The sequence below is a fragment of the Lathamus discolor genome, chromosome Z (genome assembly GCF_037157495.1).
Source record: "Lathamus discolor isolate bLatDis1 chromosome Z, bLatDis1.hap1, whole genome shotgun sequence".
Lineage (NCBI taxonomy): Eukaryota > Metazoa > Chordata > Aves > Psittaciformes > Psittacidae > Lathamus > Lathamus discolor.
Genome location: NC_088909.1, coordinates 84,197,949 through 84,225,938, shown reverse-complemented (window position 1 = coordinate 84,225,938; position 27,990 = coordinate 84,197,949). Strand labels below are relative to the sequence as shown.

The 27,990-nt window shown below is 49.3% G+C and overlaps 2 protein-coding genes and 1 long non-coding RNA gene across 4 annotated transcripts; 2 read left to right on the top strand and 1 right to left on the bottom strand.

The window, feature by feature from the left end:
• Window positions 1–318: 318 nt before the first annotated feature.
• On the bottom strand, window positions 319–7,179 carry BTF3 (basic transcription factor 3). Of its 2 annotated transcripts, none has more exons than XM_065662641.1 (6): window positions 7,024–7,179; window positions 6,663–6,731; window positions 3,992–4,105; window positions 3,581–3,782; window positions 1,121–1,177; window positions 319–585 (listed from the first exon to the last, which is right to left on the bottom strand). In XM_065662641.1, the coding sequence occupies exons 1-6, from the start codon at window positions 7,162–7,164 to the stop codon at window positions 539–541; spliced, it is 630 nt and encodes a 209-aa protein (XP_065518713.1). In that variant the 5' UTR covers window positions 7,165–7,179; the 3' UTR covers window positions 319–538. The 2 variants fall into 2 exon arrangements, with proteins under 2 accessions (XP_065518713.1, XP_065518714.1); XM_065662642.1 differs by lacking the exon at window positions 7,024–7,179 and adding an exon at window positions 6,870–6,944.
• A 56-nt stretch (window positions 7,180–7,235) lies between these two features.
• LOC136005289 (uncharacterized) lies at window positions 7,236–21,306 on the top strand. Its single transcript, XR_010608744.1, has 3 exons — window positions 7,236–7,354; window positions 7,579–7,747; window positions 20,751–21,306. It is a non-coding gene; the product is annotated as an uncharacterized LOC136005289 (long non-coding RNA).
• Window positions 14,844–16,319, top strand: FOXD1 (forkhead box D1). Its single transcript, XM_065662819.1, has one exon. It carries the CDS (start codon window positions 14,844–14,846, stop codon window positions 16,101–16,103), a length of 1,260 nt encoding a protein of 419 aa, XP_065518891.1. The 3' UTR covers window positions 16,104–16,319.
• Window positions 21,307–27,990: the final 6,684 nt, after the last annotated feature.

Here is a 27,990-nt window from a genome sequence, read left to right as displayed (position 1 = left end):
ATTTGTGAAGTTCAGCAGATTAAAGTGACTTAGAGCATATGTACCTGACCTGCAAACAGGACCACCATTCCAAATATATTCAGTCCACAATGCTCCACTATGCACAGCATAAGTTTTAGAAGCCAGTTTAACAGCAAAGGGAGGATATTCTGCAGAAAAGCAAGACCTTTTCTGACTAATTATGAAATACTTTTTCCTGCTTTTTTGACAAAGAAGCCACACCAGAAAGTTTTTTATATTTTTATTGTATGTCAAAATTCAGTAAAGATGATGTTTAGCTTGTATACAAGTTACTCAAAAATTGTGTCTAGGCAGAGATTCATTAGCAACCTGATTTATTTCAAAACATAGGTTTGTTCAATCAGGCCACAAAAATAATATTGTGTACAAGCAGTAACTAAAAAGCTGCAGGGTCAAGGAGTTTTCAAATATCACAGATGTTGAGATATCATCAGGAAATAAAAATAAGATCAAAGCAGTCACAATATAAAATAGCAGCTCCATATTGCCTAACTTTACTTAGAAAGTGACGCTTAGTTCAGTTTGCCTCGTTCTTTGAAGCTTCATCGAAGTTTTCAACAAGATCTAGGGATAAGAAGAACACTGAAGTTAAAATCTGACACATTTTTACTTTGCCAAATACTTTTGGTTTGTTTTACTTTTCCCATCAGAAGTTCTACTTCATATCAAGTGCTCACAACATGAAGCAGTTTCAGCTTAAAAAAAAATCAGAACAAGCAACTTTTAAGAACTTCATGATTCTTTCTTCTTCCTCAACCAAGTTTTGCATGGTTCATTATAAAACACAATTCTAGAATCATTTCACTTCATTATAACCACAACTGAGCAAAGTGATATTGATACGGTAATTTCTTCCTACCCTTCTTACTGAATACTAAATAATCATCTTGGTCATAGCTATTACTTCTATACAGGACAAAAATGCCAGCTCAAACCAACAAATCTCTCATGTTGCCTGAAAACAATGAAATAATCTGCCCACAGAAACTCAGTGACAGCAAGTGACTGGTCAACACTCTTAACATCCTTGCCCCAAGCACTACACATTATCTCTCAGGAAAATTCACTTTCTCTTCCTCCACTGCATGCTTGTTCTTACCTGGAACTTCATCATCATCTTCTTCACCAGTAGCAAGTGGTGCTTTTCCATCCCCAGCTGCAAGAGTGTGCAATTAATAAGCATCAGTCAAACTCACCATAGGCATCTTGATTAACTTCGTATTTTTGAAAGCATTATAAAATAACCTGAGCTGAACTGCAATACTTTATTCAGTTCCTGGACTGAATAAAAATGTTGAACTGATCTAGAAGGTTCACATTTCCTTTGTTACTGATAATGCTTAAACAGTCCAGATGGATGCTAAACCAGCTTACTAGTAATCTTCTATCTAGGTATACTGAGTGCCTTGCATGGTAATAATTTTCAGCTACAAGTGATTCTACCATTTTCTATTAAAAGCAGCTTGGTTTATTGATTACTCCAGGTTCACACATTTTACACTATCAAGTTTTAAGAAAATAAAGGATCCTGTATTTTAGGACTTTGAGGAAAACTGAGGTGTAATTGTGAAGGTGCAGGCAGACACACATTAACTAAAGATACTACTGTTCCCAGGCAAGCTCACTGGATGCACAATTTTACACTTATGTGACTGAGGTAACCACGTGCTCTGGGCAACATCTCTGCCAACTCAGCTACTTCTTAACTACTTCCATTGTGTTTACCAGAGCTACTGAGACTTAACCATGCCTACTGTAGCAGACCAATGAGCATCTGTTAAAATGCAGCAGTATAATACTAAGAATAGATATCTCAGGTCCCCAAATGTCTATGCCACTGCTTTCATTGCTATTCTCAGCTGTACTACCAAGGATAAGCTGTCTTGTACTCTCCATCACCTCAGTTTTATCTTAATTAATCCTTCTCAGTTTTCAAGAAAAGCATGAGGCAACATATGGGTTCATACTAGACCTGTATCCCGATTTTTAGAGAACCAAAAATCGGAAGAATGCATAAACTTTGGTGTGAAAGGGCATGGGACAATGTTGCCACTAACTCTCCTTTTGTTTTCTTAACAGCAGAAACCTGTTACAGCTTAAGCGCATCTCAGTGTCAAATACCACATTTTAGAAGTGACCTTGTTGTTTCCTTCTACACCATCTGCATTGTCTCTCATCCAATATCAGACTAAGTTTACTTTAACACCTGCAAATGCAATCACCACAGACACTTTTCAGTGTCAGCCTTCCAAATCCAGCAGACAATGCTGAATGGAAACTTGGGAGACTACTCTGGCAATGACCCAAACTGGCAAGGAATAGCCATTTACTAGGTCATACAAAGCAAGCACTTAAACAAGCTTCCCTAATACTAAATTGCAAGATTTAGCTTACCCAGAATATAACCCACCTTGTTATGAGAAGAGAGATCTTTGCAGATCATTTTAAGTTGTTTCTTTATATATTTCAAGCCCTAGTACCACAAGAAAGCTACAGAGGTGACATTAGGAACGAAGGACATAACCTCCACATGGAAAGCAACAGTTTAGCCCACCTCATGAAGACCACTTCTAGCAGATTTTTTTCAGTGGAAATTGACAGAAGGAAAGTCTTAAACTTTAGGAATGGAAATACAGGCTGGCAGCAAAGCACAGGAAGAAAAAAAATGTAGCAATCACGTTCAGAACTACCAGAAACTAGACACAGCGATAACACTTCTATTTTCTGTTTAGGATGTTCAATACCCTAAAAGGAATGGGCTTAAGATATTTCAGAAAGAAGACAGTACATGCAGAACCCAATGAGTGTTCCCAGTGACAACAAGCCTGTGTTTCACTCCTAATAATCACCCTGTAGCAGCAGCATCTTTTCTAAACACTACATACTTAAATCTCTCCTCCACTTTTCCCCCAGTTTTAGGAAAAAAAAGCACTTGTGTTTTCACCAATTTAAGAATTAAATAGGACGTTGGTGTATCTAGTTTAATGCCAGTCCTGTTCTCTACACTGCTCTACACACAGAAATTATAATGTATTTCCTTACAAATACTGTGCAATTCCCTCCTAGTGATCAGAAGCCCACACAAGAAACAGCTTCACCATGCCTGTGAAGCAGGCAAAGCAATTGCAAGATGTCTATGCTCAAGTCCCTTTCTCATTACTTATGTTTCCATTCAAAGCATCAAAACTGACACACCCAAATTATTTTTTCTTAAACCCTAACTCTTCCAGAACTACTCATCTACTCGGCTTTAATGAACAAGGTATAACTTGAATGAACCACAATATGGTAGATCAAGAAGCAAGCCAGCATGAAATAAAGCCTGGCTACAGCTTTCCAGTCTGACACCAGCTGCAAGATACACTAACAGGTGCCCCTGCTGTACTTGGTTATACTCATCATCGGATTTGAGCTATAAATAAGATGCAAGAGTTCCATTTCTTTGCAAGTACTTTATAATATGCATACAGATAGCAAGGGTGCACTGAATTTCACTGCTGCTATACAAATAAGCCTCACGTGAGCTGCCAGCATAAAACGCATTCAAGTTTCAACTTACATTGCTTGGGTAGGGCTTCCGCCAATCTCCTCAGGCTGGTCAAACTGTCAGCTCCAAGCTGGTTTAAGATGCTAGGAAGCATTTCTGTGAGCTGCTTTGTCTCAGCATGGCCCGTGATAGTGAAAGTGTTAGCAGCCAGAGATGCCTGAACTTTAGGGTTATTGAAGTGAATGACTGTTCCTTGGTTAGTAAACATGTTTACCTGCAAGAAAAAAAACCCACACACACACAAACAAAAAATGGATTTGAAGCAGTTTAGCAAGATATTTTCAATTTAACAGGAAACTGAAGTCCTTAAAGCTCATAAATAGCACTGATAATTTACAAACCAGTTTAGTTTATTTACCTCCAATACTTACTGATACATTTTTCTATTCCTGAAAACAGTATTTTTTTATTAGAAGCAATTACCTCCTCAATTCCAGAAATATTGTTGACTCCCAATTTCTTCAATGAAAACTGAAGTTTTTTATCATCTGCTGCAGCTGTTCTGTGGACAACCTTCTTCTTTCTGCGGGCAGTACCCTTTGCCAAAAAAAAAAAAAAAAAAGGGAGGGGGGGAAAGGGCAAGCTACAAATTACTGAAATAGTTCTTCACAAACTCTAATCCTCAGGACTGTATAACTACTCTGCAGCCATCGACCAATCAGCTTAACATAGAGCTCTACTTTTGTGTTAGAGTGCACGCAACCATACCCCTCCAACTGCACTGCAGCAGTCTCTCCCTTGCTAGAAGGCAAGCTTTGCATGTCTGTCACAAGAGTGAAGTTTTAGGAAGCAACGCACCAGAGAAAGTTTATTCTGCAATTCTCATAGGGTTTCTGCAGCACCTCAGGTAACAAAAATTGCAAGTTTACCCTTGTCTGTTATCATAGGGATAACAATGAAAAATAGGCATGGGGGTAGGTAATTTCTCAAGTTTATTAATTTTTTTATCATCTTTCTTAAGCAGTAAACAAATTCTTGCAATAGTCAAAGACCATGCAGTTATCAACACATCATTAACAAATTCATATTTTGAGTTCTCATATTCAATTCCAGGGACCTCTCATCTGACAGACTTACATATTTGAAGAACACTTATCTTCCCAAAGTATTTTAAATGTGTTTTTAAAAAACACTTCGTAATATTTCAGACCATAGCTACAATACTTTTTGAGATAACTTACAGAAGTTAGAAAACTGGCTGAACGATAATACCTCTAACATCATCCACTTACAAACAGTGAGGAATGTTAATGACAAATTTGCATGAAACTAGAACTTGGAAGACTACAGCTCCAAAATTCTGTGATGTGTCTAGAAAGATTGATATTCACTCCCTGCTACTGTCAGATTAACACACACAGCTACTTGGAAAACACTAAAGCAACACAAATGGCTTTTAGTACCTCAGCTACACCAGGAATTGAGCCACATAAGCCATACGTTAAGTCAAAGCTGGACAAAAGATCTCTCAAATTTCACAAAATTATGTTCTGAACCAAAGGCCACATAGGAACATGTAACTCCTTCCTACCTTTATTAAACAGGTATCAAGCTTCAGACAACATGAGTTTAATTTAAATTAACAGCTTTCGCTTTCATCTCCAGATTTAAGCTTCTGAAGACTACAGGTTTTACTAAGCTAATTCTACTCTGATCATGCCCAGACATGCTGTTCACACCTCTCCACCTCTATAATAAAGATGCATGGGTACAGCAAGCCACCAACAGAATAGTAGACTCATCTGCCACTCCTCTAAAAAGATCTGGAAAAAGAGCCACAGCATTACCTGTAGGAATGTTCTACACAGAAACCTCAAACTTCACACAACAAAGTACTGCAACAGCCCTCCACCTAAATATCATCTTTAGATTATTTGTAAAATCTGCAGAGTTGCAACACCATTAAAGTCTTCCAGTAAAAGGCAATGTGCAACATTTTCACACAAGAAGTGACTCCCTCCCTGTCTGAAAACTCCTCCACAGCCATCTCAACTTATCTGGTGACAATGCCATGAAGAATCCCCTTAATAATTTCCAGTTATAAAACAAACTTAAAAAAAAAAGTTCATGCATTCAAAGTATTTCACATGCCAATTCTCAACCTGAATGACAACACCACCAGTATGGTCTACACTTCCCTAATGCCTCTAGAAGACCTATACTGACAAGGGAGCTGTAACAGCTGTAATCTGAAAGCATGCTCTTACATAACAAACATTACAAACCTCTACAGTCAATAAACACACACTGGTAACATGCACACAACCATTATTGGAACGCAGAAAGTCTCGACTTAAAACAGTAGCCCATACAAAGAATATGCAAAATCAGCAGACAAGTTAATTACTACATTAGCCCTGGTTTACAGCTGCCTACCTCTCCAGCTAAAGGGAAAAAAAAAAATTAAATCAAGGCAGTTACTGGAATTCCCATCAGCAAGACTTCTGCTGAACAACTTGTATTTTAAGATACTGTGAGTACACTTCCTCAGGTATAAAAACCCCCACAAATTCCTGCCTTAAAACTGACACTGTAATTAAAATGTTTATACCATGCAGCTATATTTAAAAAAGTTTCTTTATTTTCCTATTGTAAGTAGTCACACAGCTACATATATTCAAGTATCATAACAAAATGGACAGGTTTTCTGAACATGTTAGTCTACAACTGCAAGAATAAAAACATAAAATTTCTAACTTTGTCCTAAAAGCAAGAAATTAGCCATGGGCACGTTAAAAGTTTCTGACAAGAGTCTGGCACACAGCCTCTACAATATGCTACAAAAACTACGCCCAAACTTATTTACTGTAAAACCCACTCATTTCAAACCATACACGCCTATACAAGCAAAAGGGCTGTGAAACCTATTGCAATGTATTATAGCAAAGCTGAATACAAAAGGCTGGAGATTCAGTCACTCCACGCAGTTTCTACAGAACTGACTCCGGAGATCCTTGCAGCAGCAGAACCGCTTCCAACCAGGGGAAACATACTTGTGCTGCTCCCACCACGGTTTTCCGGATCCCTCACGCTAGGCCTGGCATGCAAGCACAGACACGCGGCCCCGAAGGCAGGGTGAGAACTCGGTTCCTACCTTGCCCCCGATGCGCACTTGAGCCTGCAGCTTGGCGAGTTTCTCCTGGTTCATGATTGTTTCTTTCATCTGTAGAAAGAAGAGCACCCATAACTGGCGGGCCAGTAAGCGCCAGCGGTGGGCACGGCCGCGGGGCAAAGGACTCTGCGGCTGCCCCTCGCCACAAACTCCGTGCCCACCCCCCCAGCACAAGTTACGGCACCTTACCGCATCTCAACAGCGGGAAAGGACCCGCTCCCAGCTGAGTGGGAGCTCAGCGCCCCTCACGCCCAGCCCGTAGCCACCTTCCCTTGCCCCCCCACCACTGCCACCCACCAACAGACCTACAGCCGTCAGCTGCCCCCCGCCACCTCCTTTATACCTTCCCAGCGCCGAAGCGGCGGAGCCGGAGAGGGATAAAAGACGAGAACGACGGGAGAAGGGCTGGATTCCGTGCCACACGCGGAGCTGACCGAAGCGAGATGGCGGCCGGAAGGAAGGTACTGCGAGCCGTACTCCGCATGCGCAGTTGTTCGAGCCGGGAGAGGGCGCCCTTTGTGGCCGAGCCGCCTTGGTGTGGGGCGGTCTGGCTGGGCTGGGGTGAAGCTGGGCCCGCGGGCTGCCGCCCTTTCTCCCTGCCTTGGGGGGCTTCACCCCCTCTTGCCCGATGGCCTCAGTGTTGGTTTGTTTGGGTTTTCTCTCCTTGAAAGCGTGTACGTGTTGTGCTTTCCTTACTGTTTTCATAGCGCAAACTTCCCTGCTGCCCACCTCGGGCCGCGCTCTGGCCCCGGGGCTGCATGTGTGGGCTTGGGGGCATCCCTCTTCCCGGCTACCCTGCTCGAAGGCAGCCTGCTGAGGCTGTTTTCTTTAGGGCAGGCTGTCTGTCACCACTGCCCACGGGGCAATTCTGATCTCATTTTATTTGCCTTCCCCTCAGGTGTTCTTTGTTTTGGCTCTGCATCCTCCGTTGCATTAGCAGGTTTTCTGCTGGCCACTGAACACTGGTTCTCTCAGAGCCTTTTTCCTGCAGCAGTGTTTTTCATCAACAAGGTCTTAACTAACATGCCTGTACTGTCCCTGTGTTATCTGACTTTCGAGAATCAAAGGTAAGCCTTCAAGGCCTAACTCGAGCAGTTGCTGCTGTATTTGAGTATTTGTAAACCATATTCCTCAGGGTAGAGGTAATTCACAGTGTACTATTTCAGTCCTCCACAGGTTTACTAATGTACTTCAGTTTCTTCTCTCAGAAGGAGCCTGGTGGGACTAATCTCCTAGTTATCAGAAACTCGTACGTGTGGGTTCATGTTCTTAGCATACAGAGAGTTTAGCAATCTTTGGCTTCTGACCTGTGCTGCATATCAAGGTGCAGGAGCAGATTTAGGGGGGAAGAAGCCTGGCATTTCTATCAGTGCTCACCAAGTGATGCAGGAGAGGGTAAACCATGTTGTTCTGTGGTCCTGCCCCCATCATCACTGCAACCGAACCTAACTGGCCTCCTGGCATCAGTAGAATACTACCAACCTTGCCATCATCTCATCCTGTATTTTAATGTCTTTTAAACCAATTATTCTCTGGAATATCCTCAATGAACTACTACCTTTGTTCTTGTTTCTGTAAGACTATGTTAATAATTAATTTATCCTTCTCTACTGATTAAGGGTAAAGCTTCCATGGTAGTAATTTCCAGAGCCACAGCTTTGCCAAGGCAGTGCTTTTCATGTGTGTGCTTGCTCTCATGGTATGTTTTTACTATTTTGTAGCTGAGTGTTAATTTGTGCAGAAAATTTTGAATGCTGTTAAAATGGAGGCTTTTGTAATTAGTGAGAATGCATGATCAACCCATAGTTATTCCAGCTGGTGATGATTCAAGAGGTGCTGCTGAAGAGCAGCCTGTACCTCCCGACAGAGCAACATCATGGCTGAAAATTAGAGGGTGATCAAACAGCTATGAAGGATGACCTGGGGACCTGCAGAAGTTTGGTCCACGCTATCTGTAAAATTGGAGTAGTAAGTTGGTTTGCTCAGAAAAGAAGGGGGAAGGAAGCCCATATTCCTGTATCTGAGCAAGCAAACCCAGTATGTAATTTGAAGGGAAAGAACAATGTATATTTTGGAGAAGGAGGGATTTGGGGAGGACAGAGTTTGTTCTGAACTTAAAGTGAAACTTATAAATTTATTGCAAGATGAAACTGGCAATGTACCTGCAGCAAAAGAGAATAGTGCCAAGATTAAAAAAAAAAAAAAAAACAACCCACAAAAACAAACCAAAAACCCCAAACCTGAATAACTGCGGGCTATTGAAAGTAAAAGCAATAAATATTTCCACTTCAGATTTATCAGTCTGCCAATGATATCTAAGGAAGTTTTCAGGATTACTAGGCCAAATGATTACTAACATGCAAAATATTTTTATAGGCTGAAATACTGATGTGAAAATGAGTTGCAGAAAGATCATTCCAAGGTAGAAGCTGTAGAAAGTGCTGACCCAGTTGTCAGCCTAGGATTAATTGGGCTGTAGGTATGATCTCATATTCCCTTGTGAGATTGTGAAGACAAATTATGTTGGCAAACCACATCACTGAGTTGTATCAGGAATCAACTGAAGCAGCTCAAGAACTGCAGTTTAAGGAACTCTGTAAGATTTGGTTACATTTCCTGGATCACACAACAGATTTAAAAAAAAAAAAACTTTGCATCAGAGAAAAAATATTTTAGAATGCTAAAGTAGTATTGGCTTGTTTTCTTTGTCCCTTTTTGTGTAATTGCATATGATGGGAAACATAAACCTAAACCTGGATTCTGTGTAGCTGAAGAACTTCTCTAAGGAAATGAAACAGTTCCAAAGCCTGTAGCACTGAGATGAAGCCTGTGCTCAGTAAGCATCTTTCTAGTTTTGAAAAAGGTTGAAAGTTAAGATCTCAAAATGATCAAAGAATATACATTGCTAAAGCAAAGTTTGTTAGCTGCACGGAAGCAGCATAAGAGTGGAAAGAGACCATTAAATTGGTTACTCAGGAAAATTGTCTCCTAAATTGTGTGGAAGTTTAAAGGCAGGAGAATGACAGCATTTGCTGTCTAAATGCCAGTGGAAAAGGTCTTCTGAAAGACATGGCCAGTGTATAAGCAATAGCAGAGTATATTGAGAAAAGGTGTTGTTAGTGTCATTTTCAGGAAACAAATCACAGGTCATACATAAGTGATTAGACAAAAGTGAATTATTGTTTGCCTGGATTGCCAGTGACTACAAACAGCACAATGTATTTTCAGACAGTGAAAGAAATTTGATATTTGAAATCTCATTAAAAAAGTTTGTTCAAAAGAATGCTGTGTTCAGCACCAGGACATAAGGGGAGAAGTGCTAAATTATTTGGAAAAATATGCATATATGTTAGTAATTTAGGCTAGGAAAGCGGTAGCATCATGGGGTACGAAAGCGAAAGTGGTGAGAATTATAAATGGGAAAGAAACTATCTTAGAAAGTCTAAACATAGGATTCACTGAATAGTTCTGAAAATTTTAAGAGATACTAAACGTATCTAAACATTGAGTGGAAGCATGTGAAGATTGATCTTAATTGCAGTGCTGTTTTCACCTCATATAAGGTAGTGTTGTACCATGTGCTGATGAGTTGTATGGAGTAATTCATAATAGACTTCAGTGTCAGGGAAGAGAGCACTCCTCAGCAAACAGTGTCGTTTTCTCATCATGCCTATAAGTCTTAAACTCAGCAACCCAAAATACCTGGGCTTCAAGCCGCTTTACAAGCTTTTCATGAGCATTGGGTTGCCTCTCTCTGTTTATGACACCCTGCAGAGGCCGACTAGAGAACAGTCCTGTGAGTGCTACATGAAGAATGTCCTGCCTTCACCGAACATGGTTCAAATGGGTTTTGCCAAATACTTGGGAGTTCATGTTAATTGGACTGGTAAAGGCTCACCAAGGAAGGCTTTAATGTTAGTGTTAAAAATTAAAATCTCTCTAGAGAACAGGTAAAAGTCAGAAGTCACAATATTCCTCACTGGCTGTGTGTCAAGATGGTACCTCAAATTTATGCAGACATCAGACTCAAGACAATTTATTCCTGTAGACATCCTATGCACAGAATTCAAGAGAACTTTATCATTTAAGCCACGATTACAGAAATATTTTCAACCCTGATTAGTTAGATGTGTAGGTGTCAATGCGCCACCTTGGTGAGTATCTTGGCAGCTCTGAAGGTGCAATTTATTCTCTGTTTTGCCTTTGGCTTTGTAGGCCTCCTGGCCCAGGTTAGTGTTCAGCAGGAGGCAAGTGCAGTGGGACAGGGGGTGGGGAGGCTTAGCAGGGCAAGGGCTTTCCTACTCCTGCAGCAACTAGCCGTTATTTCTGCTCAGTCCTGGCAGGAACCCACTGCCTGCCTAGTTTCAGATGGAAAAATCAATCTTCTCTTACCTTCAGTCACAGTATAGCCTGTCCCCAATGTTTCTAAGTAAGCAAAGAGCATACCTGCCAATATTACTTGCATCACTACACAATTAAATGGAAAATAACCCAAATGTCTGAGACATGAATTACAGGATCTCCCTCCTTATTTGCCAGAGCTTGTCTACAACAAAGACTTCAGGGCTTGTTCAGAGGATGTTAGAAAGGTTTCCAATAGTCAGCAGAGTCATGAAATCAAATGTAACCTAAACAAACATGATTTGTCCTTATGATGAGTACCGTGCTGTACCAGCTGTGATGGCCAGTGCTCTATTTTGAAAATCAGATATCCCTCCACTAACACTGGCAATAGACACTGGCTTAAAAGAATAGAAATAAAAAGTTTAAATAAAAACTATAAAAGTAAATTTAGGCATCGGGTGCAGAGCAAAACTGCTTGCACCAATTGCCAGAGTGCTTTGATCCCATGCGTGCACACCACCAGTAGAATGTGGGGTGTTCTGTATCAGTATGCAGGAATTTTGTGCATAGTGCATAATTAAACTTTATAATGGATGACAATAAGCCCAAGCAATAAAAAAAAAAATCAAACCAAAAACAAAACAAAACAACTACCTGTGCACCTGTATTCACATCTTGTTTCTGTGCTACTGTGGGTATAGGCCTGTTTTATATTTATGTCGTTCACAAGCAGCAGGAAACCATGGCCAACTGCCCCCGAGGTCCTAGGGGATGTTTCATGGGTGGGTGTGTATGGCCCAAGAGGGGCGACAGAGCCCAGGTGCGATGGCGCCCGGAAAAGTTACACCGTTTTCGTGGAAGGGACTTTCTCATGTCCCCCCAGAACGCTGCTTTTCCCTACGGTCTCGGGGTCTCGCTCAGCCCCGTGCGGGGGATCCTACCCTGCCCTTTCCGGGAGCTGGTCTGGGCAGCGAGTCACGCTGGGCGCCCTGCTCTGGGCGCACGACGTCCCGGAGCCGGCCGACCCGGTATGTCCCGGCGCTCCCTACCGGTAGGTGGCATCCCCCGTCCGCGCAGAGCACCGCCAGGAGCAGACCGTCGCGGAGAGGAGCGGAGCCGCCGCGGGACAGGGACCGGGGCTAAACGCCGCGACCCCGTGGGCCGACGTAGGGGAACTCCGCCTTACGGCTGTGCCTCCGCTGCTCTCCTGCCTTCCTTTGTTTCTTGCCTATTTAAGAAGGCACCTGCCGGGCTGGGACGGGAGCGAGTGGAAGATGCACCAGGTCTCAATTGCCTTCGTTGGAGCTAGCTTTGCTGCCTCCAAGAAAGCAAGCCCCTCAGCCCCCTCTGCGGCGACAGTCGAGGGCTTGCAGTATTGGCCAGGTCTGCCAGGGCGTCCTCATCCCTTCCGCAGGCCGCGTCCAAGAGAACCCGAGCCGGGGCCCTCCCTCCCGTGCTGCCTGTCGTACCGCAGAGCCACTGATGCCCCACGGTCAGGGATACCCGATGCGTCCTGCGTGGGGCTTAGCAGAAGGTCGCGGGCAGATGCAGCTCTTCTGCTCTGCTGCTACCACGAATCTTCCCCATAAATTTTTGATCTTCACTGTTCTTCCTTTATAAGAGCGTCGGGTTTGGTTTTTGAGATGATTTCAAACCTTCAGGCCAGGAGGAGAGCAAGAATAACACGAACAAAAACGGAGTTAAAAGGAAAAATACTAGCTCTTCGTACAGATGAGAAGCCTCTTGGGGAGGAAAAGTTCTCTTTATGCCTTCTGTTTAGTAACTTGCCCTAGAACTCGAAACTGATTCAAAGGGTCATTTTACTTCCTATGAGATGTAAGTCTCGAGAGATATTATCAATCTTTCTACAGGAAAAATTAGTAGTCCCACTACGAATTTCGGAGTTCTTTTTTGTTCTTTTCCCTCTCATCTGCACCACCCCACCCCCCTACCCCCCACCCCCGCCCCTTTTTGTAACATTTGGTGGTATTCTCCTGCAGGCGATTTAGTAGTGAACAAAATGTAAATAGGGTCATTTGGAAATAGTAGAAAGGATTATGTTGTAAATCCGTGGAACTGCGTTTGAAACAGGGTGGCTTGGGTCCTTTGAATTAGGACGATATATCGAAAACGTATTTCAAGAAAACGGTGTGTGAGAGTCGTGTGGGCAGCGAGATTTGGGCAATGATGACGCTAGGTATCAGTCTGCCCTTCTCACCACGGTTTCTACCGGAGTTCGAAATGCTCTCCTCCTCTTACTGCCATCCCAATTGGATCGTCATCGTGGGTTATCCTAACAGAACTGGGAGCGATGGGAATTTTTAAGGCTTTTCTTTATAAGATCACGGTGATTGCATTTCTGTTCAAGTTTGGTTTTGTCCTTTCCCTGCCACACCTCGCGTAAAGGGGGTCCTGGCTCTTCTACTGTCCTTGCAGGTATCACCTGAAACTCGGAACGGTGGACCTGATTAGAAAGCAGTCTTTTGCGTCGCTTTTTTGGGGGGTGTTCCTCCTACAGTTATAGCAGAATTCACAGTTTAAAGGAGGGCGAACTGTCTTCCTTTGCATACGAAAGAGGTAACGCTAATTCTTTGTTAGTGTTTTCCGTAATGGAGGGAGCTGCTTCTCTCCTTTTACAAACAATAACCTTACAAATAAACCGTGAGATTAGCGGTGTGTTTTGGAGGCGAGCTTGCGAGGTCAACTTCGAGAGATAATGTGATTTCATTCTTAAGCGAATTAAACTCTGGAGGGTGAGAAGGAAGGGAGGGAGAGAGATGTCTCTAAATCATCTCGCAGGCAGAAGCCTGAAGTTTATTAACTCACCACCTCCCTCCCGGGCCTGATTTTTGTATTTAACTCCCCTCCTTCCCACGGGAAGCAGGACCCGGTCGCTGGGGGAAACCCAGGAAGACGCAGAGCTCCCTGCACCCTCCAGACCGCTCCTGGGAAGATGCTCCAGCGCTTTGGAACAGGCTCTAACTTTTCCTATATCCACCGGGGGGGGGGGGGGGGGGGGCGGAGGAAGGGGGAGGGTAATGTCTTTATTTCCCCTCTTCTCCCTTACGGGCAGCCCCGGTGGCCCCTCTCCGCCCCGAGCCCCTCCTGCAGGGCCGAGGGCGGGGGCATGGGGCGGGCTGCGAGGCGCCCCGCTCGGTGGGGGTACACGGCACCATCCGAGGCCATCGCTCGCCCCGCCGCGCTCTGACGCGGGGAGCCATGTGATGGCCCCCTCGCTATAAGGCGGGGAGGAAGGCCGCCCTCAACTGGGACTCGGCCCCAGGCTTTTCACTGTCTTTCCCAAAGCCCCGGCAAACCGCCCCCTGCGCCCTCCCTCCTCGCCAGCCTCCTCCCCTCCCTCCTCCTCCCAGGACTAGGCACGCTCCCTCCGGCCCCGCATCCATTAATGTCTGGGGGCTGAGGTGAGGAGAAAGAAGGGGGAATCGACTTCCCGGCGCTGCAGCACAGCCACCCCTTCCCCCCCAAACCCCGGCTTCAACAAAAAAAACCCCAAAATACCCCCCAAAAAGGGGAGAGGAAGAAAGAGAGCGGTAGAGATACCCAAACAGCCGCAAAAAATACCCCGAAACAAAACCCAAACCAGCCGCCGCCTCCGAGCGGGCGGCGGGAGCGCTCCTGCGGCGCGGCAGCGGCGGCGCTGGGGGCCGGCGCGGCTCGGAGCGGCCCGCCTGCCCGCGGCGGCGGCGGCGGGGCGGCTCTTCGCGGAGCAGAGCGGGGGCCTGGCGGCGGCGAGGAGGGCTCCCGCCCGCCCGCCGCGCCGCGCCGGCCGCCACCGATGCGCTGCCCTGCCGCCGCGCCATGACCCTGAGCTCGGAGATGTCCGAGGCGACGGCGCTGGCTGAGGAGACCGACATCGATGTGGTGGGTGAGGAGGACGACGAGGAGGACGACGAGGAGCCGCAGCCCCGCCGCCGCCGCCGCTCCTACGCCGAGGACGAGGAGGAGGAGGAAGACGACGAGGATGTGGGCGACCTCCACGACGACGCCCTGCTGCCGCGGTCGCCCGTGCGCGGCGGAGGCTGCGGCGGTGTAGTTGGGGCGGGCGGCGGGGACGGTGCCGGCGGCTCTCGGCCCCCCTCGCGGGGCGGCCAGCAGAAAGCAGCGGCGGGCGGCGGCGGGGCGGGCGGCAGCGGCGGCGGGGCAGGCGGCGGCAGCAGCAGCAAGAACAGCCTGGTGAAACCGCCCTACTCTTACATCGCCCTCATCACTATGGCCATCCTGCAGAGCCCCAAGAAGCGGCTGACGCTGAGCGAGATCTGCGAGTTCATCAGCGGGCGCTTCCCCTACTACCGGGAGAAGTTCCCCGCCTGGCAGAACAGCATCCGCCACAACCTCTCCCTCAACGACTGCTTCGTTAAGATCCCCCGGGAGCCCGGCAACCCGGGCAAGGGCAACTACTGGACGCTGGACCCGGAGTCCGCCGACATGTTCGACAACGGGAGCTTCCTGCGTCGCCGAAAGCGCTTCAAGCGGCAGCAGCTCCCGGCTCCCGAGCTGCTCTTGCGCGCCGTGGATCCCGCCGCCTTCCTCCCGCAGCCCCCTCCCCAGCCCCCGCAGCAGCCGCCCTGCGCCTATGGACCCTACGGCTGCGGCTACGGCCTCCAGCTTCAGCCCTACCACCCCCACTCCGCCCTCTTCACCTTCCACCACTCCTCCCCGCCGCCCCGCCAGCCCCCTGCAGCACCCGGCAGCGCTCCCGGCGCGGGGCTGCCCCCCGCCGCCGCGGCCGCACCACCGGGGTCCTTGTTGCCGGCGGCGGAGCTGGCACGGACGCCCTTCGGCTATGCGCACCCGCTGGGCCCGGCGCTGGCGGCCTCGCTGCACGCCGCCAAGCCCGGCAGCGGCGCGACGCTGGCCCGGTCCCCCTTCTCCATCGAGAGCATCATCGGTGCGGGGCCCGCCCAGGGTCCCGGTCCCGGCGCGGGCAGCAGCTGCGCTTCCCAGTCAGCCGCGGCGCCGGGGCTGTCCCGCTCGGTGGGGAGCGCTGGGGTCGGCCTGCCCCCTGCCTCCGCCCTGCCCGCCGCGCCCGGCTTCGCGGCACGGATCTCTAACTGTTAAGGGTGTGGGAGTCTTTCCGAAGGTAGGATCTGGGGTATCTATGTCCTTTCTCCGCCGTTCGGATGGACGCCCGGCAGACGCCGCCCGGAGGGAATGCGGGCTTTGCATGGGGATTTCGCGGTGGGGCTCGGGAGGGAGCCGCCGCGGTGGCGGACCGCACGGGCAGGCGGTCACGCTATAGCAAAGTTACTCGTTATTCCTTAAAAATCAAAAATGATGGTGATAAATAACGTCTCTAAACAGCTAAAAGTTCAGAGATACTCAGGTCTAGGAACTTGAAAACAGTGATGTACAGGAAAAAGAAAAAAAAAGGCTTGAGGGAGGACAGCAAAGCAATACTTTTTCATTTTAGTACACTTGTCTCATATACTTTTATAAAAGAAAAGATTAACATGTTTACACAGAAGAAAGTCAAGATTATCATTTCTTATTTTAACCTGTGTTTTGTATTATAATAGACTTATGGAGTTTTTTATTTTGTACTTTATGCGTATTCTTTACAAGGAATATTGTTAAAAATTACTGGCAAGTATTATTGTACCATTTTAATGTAAAATTTTTACACAATTTCAAAAATAAAATTTTTAATTTTCAAAAAAAAAAAAAAAAAAGAAGTACAAAACCAAACCCAAAGACCAGAGGAGCCCAGCCAAACAATTGGCTTCGGACCCTTCCCTTCTTAATACTTCTCCCTTCTTTGGGGCATTGATATTTTTTTCTTGGGGATTAATAGTACAATAGCTAAGGAATTGTAAAGCTTGCAATTTATTATGACTGGATTTGACCGCAAAGAAGCAAACCAGAATATGAGCTTTACAGTCAAACCATTGTTAACCGTAGCGGAGAATGGAAGACAAACAAACAAACAAACAAATAAATAATGGACAGCAGAGAGAATAAATAGACATAAATCTTTCTCGGGGAGTAAAGCCCGGTTCCGTAGGGCAGCAGCAATCGGGGGATTGATTAAAAAGACGGTTTAAAAACTGCTTTTATACTTTTGGGTGTGTTCTAAATCACAACTGCATCACAGTCTGGTTTCCAAGAGGCCTAAATTAAAATACTGCTAATAAGCGGCTTGTACTGAACTTCAGAGAGATTTGACCAAGGCACTTATGTTTCTGTGACGATAACAGGGACATGTGTTTCTACTTCCCGATACATATAATATGAAATGAGTGTTGGGATATCCTCGTGTGACGAGCTGATTAGATGCACGATGTAAGGATGTGTAAGTGTATGAAACAAAGTGAAGGCAGCTTTTCTGAGTGTGAACTCTCGTCTTAACCTGTAAAAGGTCGATAGATACCTATTTCATAGGCTAAAATTATTTTTAAACATAAAAGCCATCTTCAAATATTTGGATCTTAGGCATGAAGAGAGAGTCGCAGGGTTTAAGAGCAGGCGTGTGATCGCTTGTTGTGGACTCGGAACGCGAATTTTCAAATCAGGGCGGAGCTTTTCAGGTACGAATATTTATACCAATTTAGTAGATTCAGGAATAAATTCTGTGAATTTTAGTGGGAAGGAAAAAGAAAAAATAAAAGAGTGGTGCCTTTTAGTGCTCTTTGGAGTGAGGAGGGGAAGGTTGTGTGATTACATGATTTTACATACCGAAAAACCTCGTCACCTTGATTTTAAATATTATCAGAGATAGGAAAGTGATGCTTTTCTGTTTAGTTTGTAGCAATCCAGAGTTGAATAACTGGTTTTCAGTAAGCGGGAAGACTGGGCGCAACATCTCTGCTAGGCTCCATCTGCAATCTGCAGCTGGAGGGCCTCTTCGGTTGTCCCTGGTCCCTTAGAGGACAAGGAAGTGAAGGCAAGTTTAATTCCTAAAACTGAAGGGGAAAAGATCCCAGAGGTACCGCAGACCTACCCTTGGGGAGGGGCGCATCCTCTTCACGAGGGACCGGTTAACTCGCTGCCCTAGGCCTGGCCGCATGCACCGGGCTGCGGCGCCGGGATAGCGCGGGGTACCGAGCTCGGCTTAGTCGCCCCTCGGAGATACGGCTGAAATCAATCAAAACGCGGGGGGTTTGTGAGGGAGGAGACGGCTGTAACCGTGAGCGCGGCGGTGCCGGGCCTCCCTAGGAGGGATGCTGCTTGCCGTCGGTCTGGCTGCTGGAGCAGCGGCCGGAGGCGAAAGGCCATGTGAGTCCTTGCGGCGTCCCTGTACGGTTATGGGGGAAGAGCAGGTTCCGGCGACCCGGACAAAGTTTTTCTTGGCTTCCTCGCAGCAAACCCTGGGGAGACCGGCGACATCCCCAGCGAGGAGGCCGGCCCGGGCCGGGGTCTGAGCCTGCCTGCCGCCCTTCCCTCGGGTCTCCCCAGAGGGAAACCGTGCTCGAAAGCATACGGCAAGGAAACCTGTTCCTTCTATGCTTTATGCCGGAAACTCGGCCACTTGTTTCTTCCGAGCTTTATGCCGGTAATCTGCATCCCAGGCCTTCACCTGAGAACTGACGGGGAACCTGGCAGGAGCTAATTGTGATACCTGATGTAGCTTTTTCTTTTGTTGTTCGTTTGGGTGTTTTTGTTCAGGCGCTGAGCTGAGGGCTGTGGGAAGGGGTCTGTGATGCTGGGGGAAGGCCCCTGCGCTTATTTTCTCCGAGTTCGCGGGGAAGCCTCCCAGCCTCTGCCCCCAGGGCCCGGCGGTCCCGGTTACCCGCGCCGCTGCCCCCGAGCAGGTGCCGCTAGAAAGAGCACCGGCCCCGCAGCCCTGTGATGGGCTGGCAGCACCGCCGGGCCGCTGCGACCTACTCGCATGCAAACGGCCAGCTGTGCCCCCCCTTCCAGCCTCCACCTCCTCTCCCCCCCTTCCCCGCCCGGGCTTTCCAGGCGAAGAGAGGGGACGTGTAGTCCTCGCAGGGACGGAGCCCGGACCAACAATTCCCCCAAAATAGGCTGGGCCCTAATAAACAGTCTGGTGGGACAAACAGGATGGTGTCGCCTCCTTCTCCTCCTCCCACCTACAAAGTGTGGATTCATTAACCCGTCTCCTTTTCTCACCATATCCCCGTAGGGCTGAGAGACGAATTGCTGGAGCTGAACTGGGAGGGGATTGCTCTATGAGGGGGCTAATGTTTCAATCAGTTCCTCCAGAAGGACCACACAAAAAGAAACTTCTTAGTTTATGGTGCTATTATGCAGAGTTTTAATCTAGGGATAGATTTAGCCAAATGTTATCTATTGGGAATTTAATGAAGCCCTTATGCATTCAATCGCTTTTTATGCCACACACAGTGTCTCCATCCAGAAACGTTTCCTTCCACATATTTCTTTGTTTCTGTTGCGTGATTTATATATTTTTAATTAGGTTTTAAAAAAAATATTTCTTTTCAAACATCTTGTATAACGTTTGTCTCAAGCAGGACTGCGTTAGGTCCCTTCCCACATCCCCTGTAAAAGGAGTTTCCCCTTCCCTCCCCTGTGTCGAAGATGATTAGTTTGCACGTCCGCACACTGTGCCCTTCCCGCCGGAGCGCCCCCCCGGCCTTGTGCAGAGGGGCCTGACATCGCGCCGGCTCTCCCGGGCCCTGGCGAAGGCTGCAGCGGGCAGCGCACCTCAGGGGTCCGGCCGGGCCTTGGGGCCCCTGTGAGCGGCTCCCCGGGCCTGAAGCTGGTCTCCTCCCAAACCTTCCCTTCTTTCTGCTCCTTCGGGCCACACGTTCGCTCCTGGTTATTTTTCTGGTGCAGCGAGAGGCACGCTCGGGAGAAACGGGGCGCCGGCCGGTGCACCCTCCGTCCTTGAAGGCCGGTTTCAAGTATTCAGAGCCAGCTCTGTCCTCCAGCCTGGAGGGGCAAAGGGGAGGCGAGGGCCTCACCTGCGCTCGGCTGCGCCCTTTTCTTGCAGCGCTGGTGGCGAGGGCAGAGCGCACGGTCACTCCTGCCGAGATTGAGGCCTGTGTAGGGTATATGTTGGAAAGTGGATCTGGTTTAATCGTCTTTTGGCACGGCCCGGAGGCTCCTCTACGTATGTAATACTTTCCCTCATTACTTACAGTAAGTACTTCAGTAGTTTCTGATAATATTGTATTTGACAGAAATAATGGAAATTACGATCGTGGCCAAACGCTCTCTGTTCTGGGACTTGCTAACCAAAGCAGATCCGTTTTTCAGCTTGTTACCAGAGGCTTACCCATCCTCAGAGAAATTTCTCCCTCTCAGCTCCTTTTTCGTCGTGGCGCCGGGCCGCACACACCGGCGGCGACTGGCTGCCGTGTGCCAGCCTCCGGGCGCCTCTCGAGTACGTAGGTGTCCGCTCGTCCCCTCCTCCGCGGACCTGCCGCAGGTGACTGTAGGTCTTCTCTGCCCTTCTCCTCAAGTCCTTTCACCTCCGCAGTCCTCAACATGAGAGCCACGTCGAGCAGCCGCCGTGGGGTCTCCGCTCGCTGACCCTTCCTGCACTGCAGAAGAGCACGACAGAGGTACGGAGAAGAGATCCGTGCACAAGTGTGTGTACGTACTTGCGGGCAGGAAGACAGCACACCAGACGATAGCGAGTTGCTTTCAGATCCACACTGCAGCTGCAAATGTGTTTGTTGCCTCCCTGCGCAGATGGGTCCCCATCGATTTTTGGGGAGGCGGAGACCTGCAGGCGAGATCCAGATCGGTAAAACCCTTGTTCTTGTTTTCCTCTTGCAGAAGAGCGCCGTGACCCGCCGCCGGTGCCCGCCCCGAGGGGTGCTGCGGGATGCCGGCCACGCAGACCCCCAGCCCCCCTCCCCGTCGCCAGACCCGGCTCTCCGAGCAGCTCCCGACAGGCCCAGACGAGGGGAGAGAGGCGAAGGCTGCGAGGCCGCGGCAGTGCGGGGGGCACTGCGGGATGTGAGCGGCTGCGCAGCCGGACAGAGCTGCCGCGGCCGTGCTCTGCGCCAAGCCCGCCCGTAGGAGCGGGGAGGTACGCGGCGGTGGCTCGGCGGGGATCACCGCGGGAACCCCGCGGAAGATGCGCTTTGTAATACGACGTGCCTTCAGTACAGGGCTGCGGCTGCGCGGGCTGCCGCGGCAATGAGCGACAGTGCTCCCTCTGCGTCTTGCACCTCGGGGAAGAGGAGCGACCTACTCTCCACTAGGCCTCGGCGTGCCTAGAACGTAGGGATAAAATATGGACTATACTGTGAGAAAGATTTTTTTTTTATTTTTACTTTTAAAAAATGCAGTGTCAGGCCAATTTCAGAAATAATATTGCTGAGCTGAATTCACGGGGAAAGTTGTGGGGTTTTTTTTAATCAAAATAATTAAACTTGCCCTTTCTCCAAACCACAAGAGACCTGTTGAATTGATTCTAAGTTTCCCTTTCGTTGATGGAGCAAAACGGCATGCAGAAGTCTGCGGGGCCCCATATTTAGATGATAAATTATACAATTTATGTTGGAAGAAAAAGGATAAATACAGATTTCAGTTGTTGCATTAATTCGTTGTCTGAGTCTAGGAAAGTCTTATCCACGGTTAAATACGAAGGTATTTCTCTCCCTTCCGCACGATAGAAAGCCATTCGCATGCATCAAAACGCGTGCCCGTGTTCAGGCTCGTGTACCCTGGACAGGGTGCTGCCGCCGACCAGTGCATCTGTAGCACTGCAGTGATCGCTTCGTCAAATGCCCACGCTTCGTAAAGTCCTGATAAAACACGGGAATACGGCTCTTCCTACCGCGGTGGACCTAGGTTTGCTTCTCAGATTTCGTTACAGGCGAGAACAGGCAGACCTGTATACACGAAATACATTAAATACACACAATCAAGATAAATGAGGTGTCTTCCTCGGGTTTTCTTTTCGTAAAATAAACATTGTCACCTCTGCTCATTCAGCAACCAATAGACGAAACTGACAGCCTTCTAATATACCTGTATACATAATTCCACCTGTAACGTGGCTGCACAAAGGGAGGGGTAAAGGAAGGCAGTCTCTTCGGATCAATAGTTCACGGTTAAAGGAACCATTGAAAAGAAAAACTTGTCCAGCACGGAGCGAGGGGCAGGTATGTCAGGTGAGTGGCTTTCCCGAAGGTGAATGGGGTCGGAAATTACGGATCCTGGAAAATAATCTATACTATCGATTCCAGCCTGCCTCTGATTGCACAAAATCCAGCCGGGGGCCGCTAGGTGGTTTCTATCAAACACCCTCTCCGCCCCCTGAAAGTCCTTGCAGACGGCGGTGCTTGTGGGGCAGAGCACACGAGCGTGTGTCCTCGTACCATCCCGCAAGCGGTCGGCAACAAACGGCCCCGCTAACACCTAACCTCAGACCTCCTCCCCTCTGCTTCCCGCTTCCGTACGAGAAGCCAAAGGGCTGCCCTTCTTTTGGAAGTTGACCTCTTTAGATCGCTTTCAGCACGACTCCCGGTGGCTCTTCTTCGCTTGTTCAGATAACTGCCGAGCGGGATATAGTTTTCGGGGGAAACTCCGGTGCCGGCCGCCAGCCCGTGAGGCAGACCTACGCACCGGAGCGGAGCTACTGACAAGTGATGTGGATGTCTCTGCTTTTAAAGAGACTCCCTTTCCCTCCTACCTCCTCCCACCCAGAGGAAGCCCGCAACAACTTGCTAACACACCGGCAAGCCTGACCCAGCGCTCCCACAAGAGCTTTGAACCCAGCCCCGGAGCTGCTGCTGCGTCTGCGGCGGCGAGACCGGGCGGTTTGCCCGTGTGAGAGGCGCAAATCGCAGCCGCTGCGCCGGGACAGACCCGGGCGCGCTTCGGGGAGCCCAGCGGAAGGGACCGGTGGCTCCTGGCCCTCTTCGGGCCCAGGTACGCTGCCGGCCTGTCTCGGCTGCCCTGGGTAGGCGGCGGCCGGCCGGCAGAGCGGACAGTAGCTGCCTTTGAGGGGGCGGCCGGGGTTGAAAGCCCTCCCCGCCCCGGACAGCCCAGGGCCCAGCCGCGTCCTGCCTTCGGCACCCACGCGGGGCTTTTGTGGGGCGCTGCGGGGAGGGGAGGCGTGCGGGGAGCCCGGTGCCAGCGCTATAAATCCCTCGAAAACTGAGTTCTGCCCCTTTGATTTGAAAAATCGGATTCCTTGAGTGGAAAGAGTTGACAGGAACCTAAAAGGATTAGCTACATTCCACACAGGATCATTTTTACGGGTAACATTTTGAAACGATTGATCCCTTCCAGACCATAAACAATGTCCAGAAAAATGATCTAACGGGACTTCTATTGTTTCCTTTTGTCTACGAATCCCTTTTCGCCAGCAGTTTGATTAGGGACTTTGACAGGCTGGGTCTTAATTCCAGCCACTACCCCTCGCTTTTCCCGAGCGAAGTATTGACTTTGAAATAGCTCAGAATTTGGTCCATAATCCCAATCTGCGCGAGAGAGAGCAAGCGCGGGGAAAGGCAGGTAGGGGGGCAAGGAGCAAGGAGAGCGGGAGGGAGAAGTGGGTCTCAGTCGCCGCAGGGTGCCAAAATGAGTGGTGGGGGCCTTTACCCCAGCCATGCTCCTCCTGTGGGCTTTTTTTTGCCGGCCTGTCTGAAAAAAAGCGAAGGGGAAAGCCCACCGGTGGGCAGGATCCCCCGGGCCGTGGCGAGGAAAGGACCCCACGGGCTTGTGAAAGGAAGGCTGAATGCCCTCCGTGGGAGGCCCTGTTCCTCCCTGTGGCCCGGAAGGACCTGCGATCTCTCGGCCTTGCCTGAACCTGCCCCCCCGCCTCGGCTGGCAGGAGATTTACCAGGGTGAGATTAGCGGGGGAGAGGGCGAGGGCGCCCTGCCTGCCGTGCCGTGCCTGCCGACCCCCACTTTTCCTCTGTTTTGACACCTGCGCCCACTGCGCCGTGCTCCTCTCCCTGATTTATCGCCCAGTTAAAGGTTCAGCCTTCCTCAAGCCACCCGCGCTGCTTCCCTCCGCACCATCCTCCCTGCGAGGAGCCTGTGGTGGGCTGGAATGTGGGGCGGAGACCCTCTCCAGCCCCCCACCTGCCTCCCTGAACCCCGACCAGACTCCTATCACGCACCCTTGTACAAACGCAGCCTTGACGGGGTCTCCCCGTGACCCGGCTCCTCTTTCGACGGTGACCTTCTGGGAGGTGAAGGGCAGAGGTGGGGACCGAGGAAGCAGAGGGCTTCTTGGTGCCTTCCCTCTGCTCTTCCTTCCCCTCCACGCGTGTGCTATCGCGGGGCCCCGTGCTTCAGGGTCTATCTGGAGGGGCCGGAGTGGGGCACGAGCAGGGAGAGCTTCCAGCCCGGGAAGGCAAACAGCCAAACCCGGCCGGGAAAGGCACTTCAGTTATGTGTCCCCCTCAATTAAGAAACAGCAGATCCTGCCAGTCAGATTCCTCAGGACTTGTCCTTAGTGTCAGGCTCCGGGATTCTCCTTCTCTTTCTTTCTTTCTTTATCTCTTTTTTTTTTTCTTTCTTTCTTTCTTTCTTTCTTTCTTTCTTTCTTTCTTTCTTTCTTTCTTTCTTTCTTTCTTTCTTTCTTTCTTTCTTTCTTTCTTTCTTTCTTTCTTTCTTTCTTTCTTTCTTTCTTTCTTTCTTTCTTTCTTTCTTTCTTTCTCTCTTTCTTTCTCTCTTTCTTTCTTTCTCTTTCTTTCTTTCTTTCTTTCTCTCTTTCTTTCTTTCTTTCTCTCTTTCTTTCTTTCTTTCTTTCTCTCTTTCTTTCTCTCTTTCTTTCTCTCGTTCCTCTCCTTCCTTCCTTCCCTCCTTCCTTCCTTCCTTCCTTCCTTTTTCTTTTTTCTTCTTTTCTCTCTCTCTCTATTTTTTTTTCCTTTTATTTTATTCCTTTTTGTTCCCACAGAGACCAAGTTGCTCCCTGGCGCAGATTGGCAGCATTGAGCATCTTCCTAACTTAACTGTGTCTTCCTTGCATCTATCAATCCACCTTTCTAATTAGACTAATTAGAAGATATGTGGAGTGTTGCTGGGTCCATAGACTAAACTGCTTAGGGCTTGTGAAAGGAAGGCTGAATGCCCGCCATGGGAGGTGGCCATTCACGGGGACGGTAACAGTTGCTACATTTATCTCCTGCCATTGAAAAGAGCTCTGCTTAAAGCTCGATTAAAATGTTTGGAAACCAATGCCACCCTGGATCCCCCTCTAATTAGAGGGCCTGGATAGATAGATCACCCTGAGCAGTCAAAAGAAACTTCTGCCCGGGCCTGGCTTTTCTGTTCAGCAGAATTACTTCCCCCCACTACCACCCCGCCCCCATCTCGAAAACAAACAAAAAAAAAAGGGGGTGGGGGGGTGGGGGGGTGGAGAAAGGAGGGAAAGAGATAAAGCAGCTATAAAAACGGAGCTAGAAAAATGGCGCTAGGCCGAAGACTCCCTCCCCAAGCGCTAAGTTAGGCTCGGCCCCGGCTTTGCAGCTCGCAGGCCTATGCTACCTGCCACCATGCCCCGCTGCCCTCCCTGCTGAGGCGGGGTCGGAAAGCACCGGCGGGGTAAAAAACGGGCGAAGGGCCGGCAGCGGAAGGTCATCTGAGGGGGGCGACTCCTGCCCCCAAAACACCGGCCGCGGGGGGGCCAGGAGCGGCAGTATCCAACTGGGGTGAAGGAAGGGAGGCTGGAAATCTCCCCCTGGGGTGCCCTGGGCCTCCAGCTCGGAGCTGGGAGCACCCCGAGCACCCAAATAAGTAGACACACGTTTGTATCCCCCCGAGAGCAGTTCAGAGCCGCGGTCCGAGAGGCACACCCCACTCCCGGGGAAGGGAACAGCCCCGGCAGGGCGCTAAGATAACCTGAGCACCTCATAAACCTGCGGCGCAGCTTCTGCCCCGCACTGCAGAGGGATTTTTGTCCTCATAAACGGGAATGAAAGATGGGTGCTGAAGAGGACAGTTGGAAGAAGAAGCTCTTTTCATCAACACCAGCCTCTACACTCAGATGCTTTAATGTACAGGGTAGATTTGACCAAAAGGGTCTGAAAAGTGCTCGCACTCTTGAGCAAGAGACGAGCCCACGACAGCCGGTGTCGAAGACAGCGCTCAGCTGGAGGGGGGCACCCCTCTTGTGACAGCAAACAAGGGCACGGGGAGGGGGCTGGTGCCTCGTCTGTGCCCTTGCACGGTGTCGTACAAGGAGAGCTGGCGGTGCGGACTTCACCCCGTGGTTTTTGGGGATTGCAGCGCACCACGTGTCAGCAGAGGGCTGTAAAGTTGGGGTCAGACTTTATTTTACTATTTTGTTTTTTTTTTTTTTTTTAAGAAGGATCCGGTGGGTCTCGTCGGGAGAAACAGTTGTATCTGCCAAGGATAAGCGTCTGCATTCCGTTCCCCCTGCCTTCCCCCACGAGAGGCTTCTTTGAGCCGCTGGCGTGTGGGATCTCGTGGGAGAAAGAGTTACGGCCGTGGCAAGCACGGAAAAACAAGTGGCATCTTCCCGTCTCTTCCAGCGTCACTTTCTCCAGAGTCCCTCTGCTGGGAGGGGAATGGGAAAGTATCTGGAGGGTCTGGTCGGAGTGCTCCGCCCTGCCCCAGCAATCGGGCGGCGTGGCCGGCGGGGAAGGACCGTCCCCGAGGGTCGGTGATCAGGCAGGTTGGGCAATGGGGTGACCTTCTTCGTGTCCCGGGTCTGATGCGTTCCAGCAGTGTCCTCTGCCCTCTGCCAGGAGGGGTGCTGCTCACCTTGTAAGTTTCTATGGGTCTAATCCCAGTTAATTCAACAGGATGAGTCCAAAGGACAAAACCAATTAAATATTTCCCTAAGGGACGTAAAATCTACTTTCTTTTTAAATTTTTTTTTATTATTCTTCTTTTTCTTTTTTTTTTTTTTTCCTTAGAAAGCGAGGCCAACTCAGAGGACAGATCTGCTCGGTTGCAGGTAGAGCATCCCTCCATTCGACGCTCTCAGAGGGTTTCATCCCCTCTCAGCTGGGGTCCGCGGGGAGAGGGACACTCCCAAGGCCCACCTTGTCTCTTGTCCCTGCTCATGAGCTGTGCCCCTGCCCTCACAGTTCCAGCACGGATAAACTTCTGGGGCCCTTCACTCGAACACACAACTCCGGAGGTGCCCGAAAAAACAGTCAGGACAGTATCCCAGGCCTGCAAGGATCAAAGAACAGCGTGAGGGGTAGATGAAAGTTCTATGAGTTTTATTCAGTTTTAGAGTTTTCTTTATTTTAGAGAGTGTAGGATCTTCCCAGGACCAGTATCTGCATTTCTGGAGCTCCAGGGGAAGCCCCGAAGGTGGTGACCGCTCTCTGATGGAAAATAAGTAGATGAGGGCTGAGGATGTTCCCCGTCCAGATCCAAGGACAGCTGCAGCTGTGTGCCGGGTAGTCGGTAGGAATCAGCAGGTGGCTGAGCTGTTTGTCTACATTTTACATGTTTCACATTGTTTTCCTCGTGGGCGTTATACAGCAAATTTCCTTGTTAGCACTGGGATTTATTTTTATTTTTTATTTAATTTTTTAAATCCAAATGGAGAATTCCTGCAAGTAGCACGAACACAGGGGTCAGAGCTCCTGCTTGAGGGGTTTAGCTGAAACCTGTGCCGCGGTACCGACCCCCTCCTCTACTTCTGCGAGTCCTGGCCGTGCCCTTGCCCCGGGGGTCCCTTGTGCACTCGTGCCACTGCTTCCTGCCTGGGCAGGAAGGCAAGGGGTGACGGGTTGGATGCTTTGGGGGCTGGAGAGTCTGATGGCAGGAGGAGAAGATAGGTTAAGCCTCTCTGAAATCCACCCTTCTGAGAAAATCTTGCGAGGGGAGGTGCGCAGGGTCAGACATCCTCTGCGGGAACCGGGAACTCTCCGGGATGTACGGAGCTTTTCTTTTCCCTTCCTCCCCCGCCACGCAGCCCTAGGGTGCTCTGGGTAAAAGCAGTCCAGAAAGTGACTGGGCTGATGCAGGAGGCCCCACACCTCCCACCCCTGCTGGGTGTCGGCCGAGGGGCCCGGGGACAGCTGCCTCGGTAAAAATGGGGCGCGGAGGGTCAGGGTCTTTACTAGGG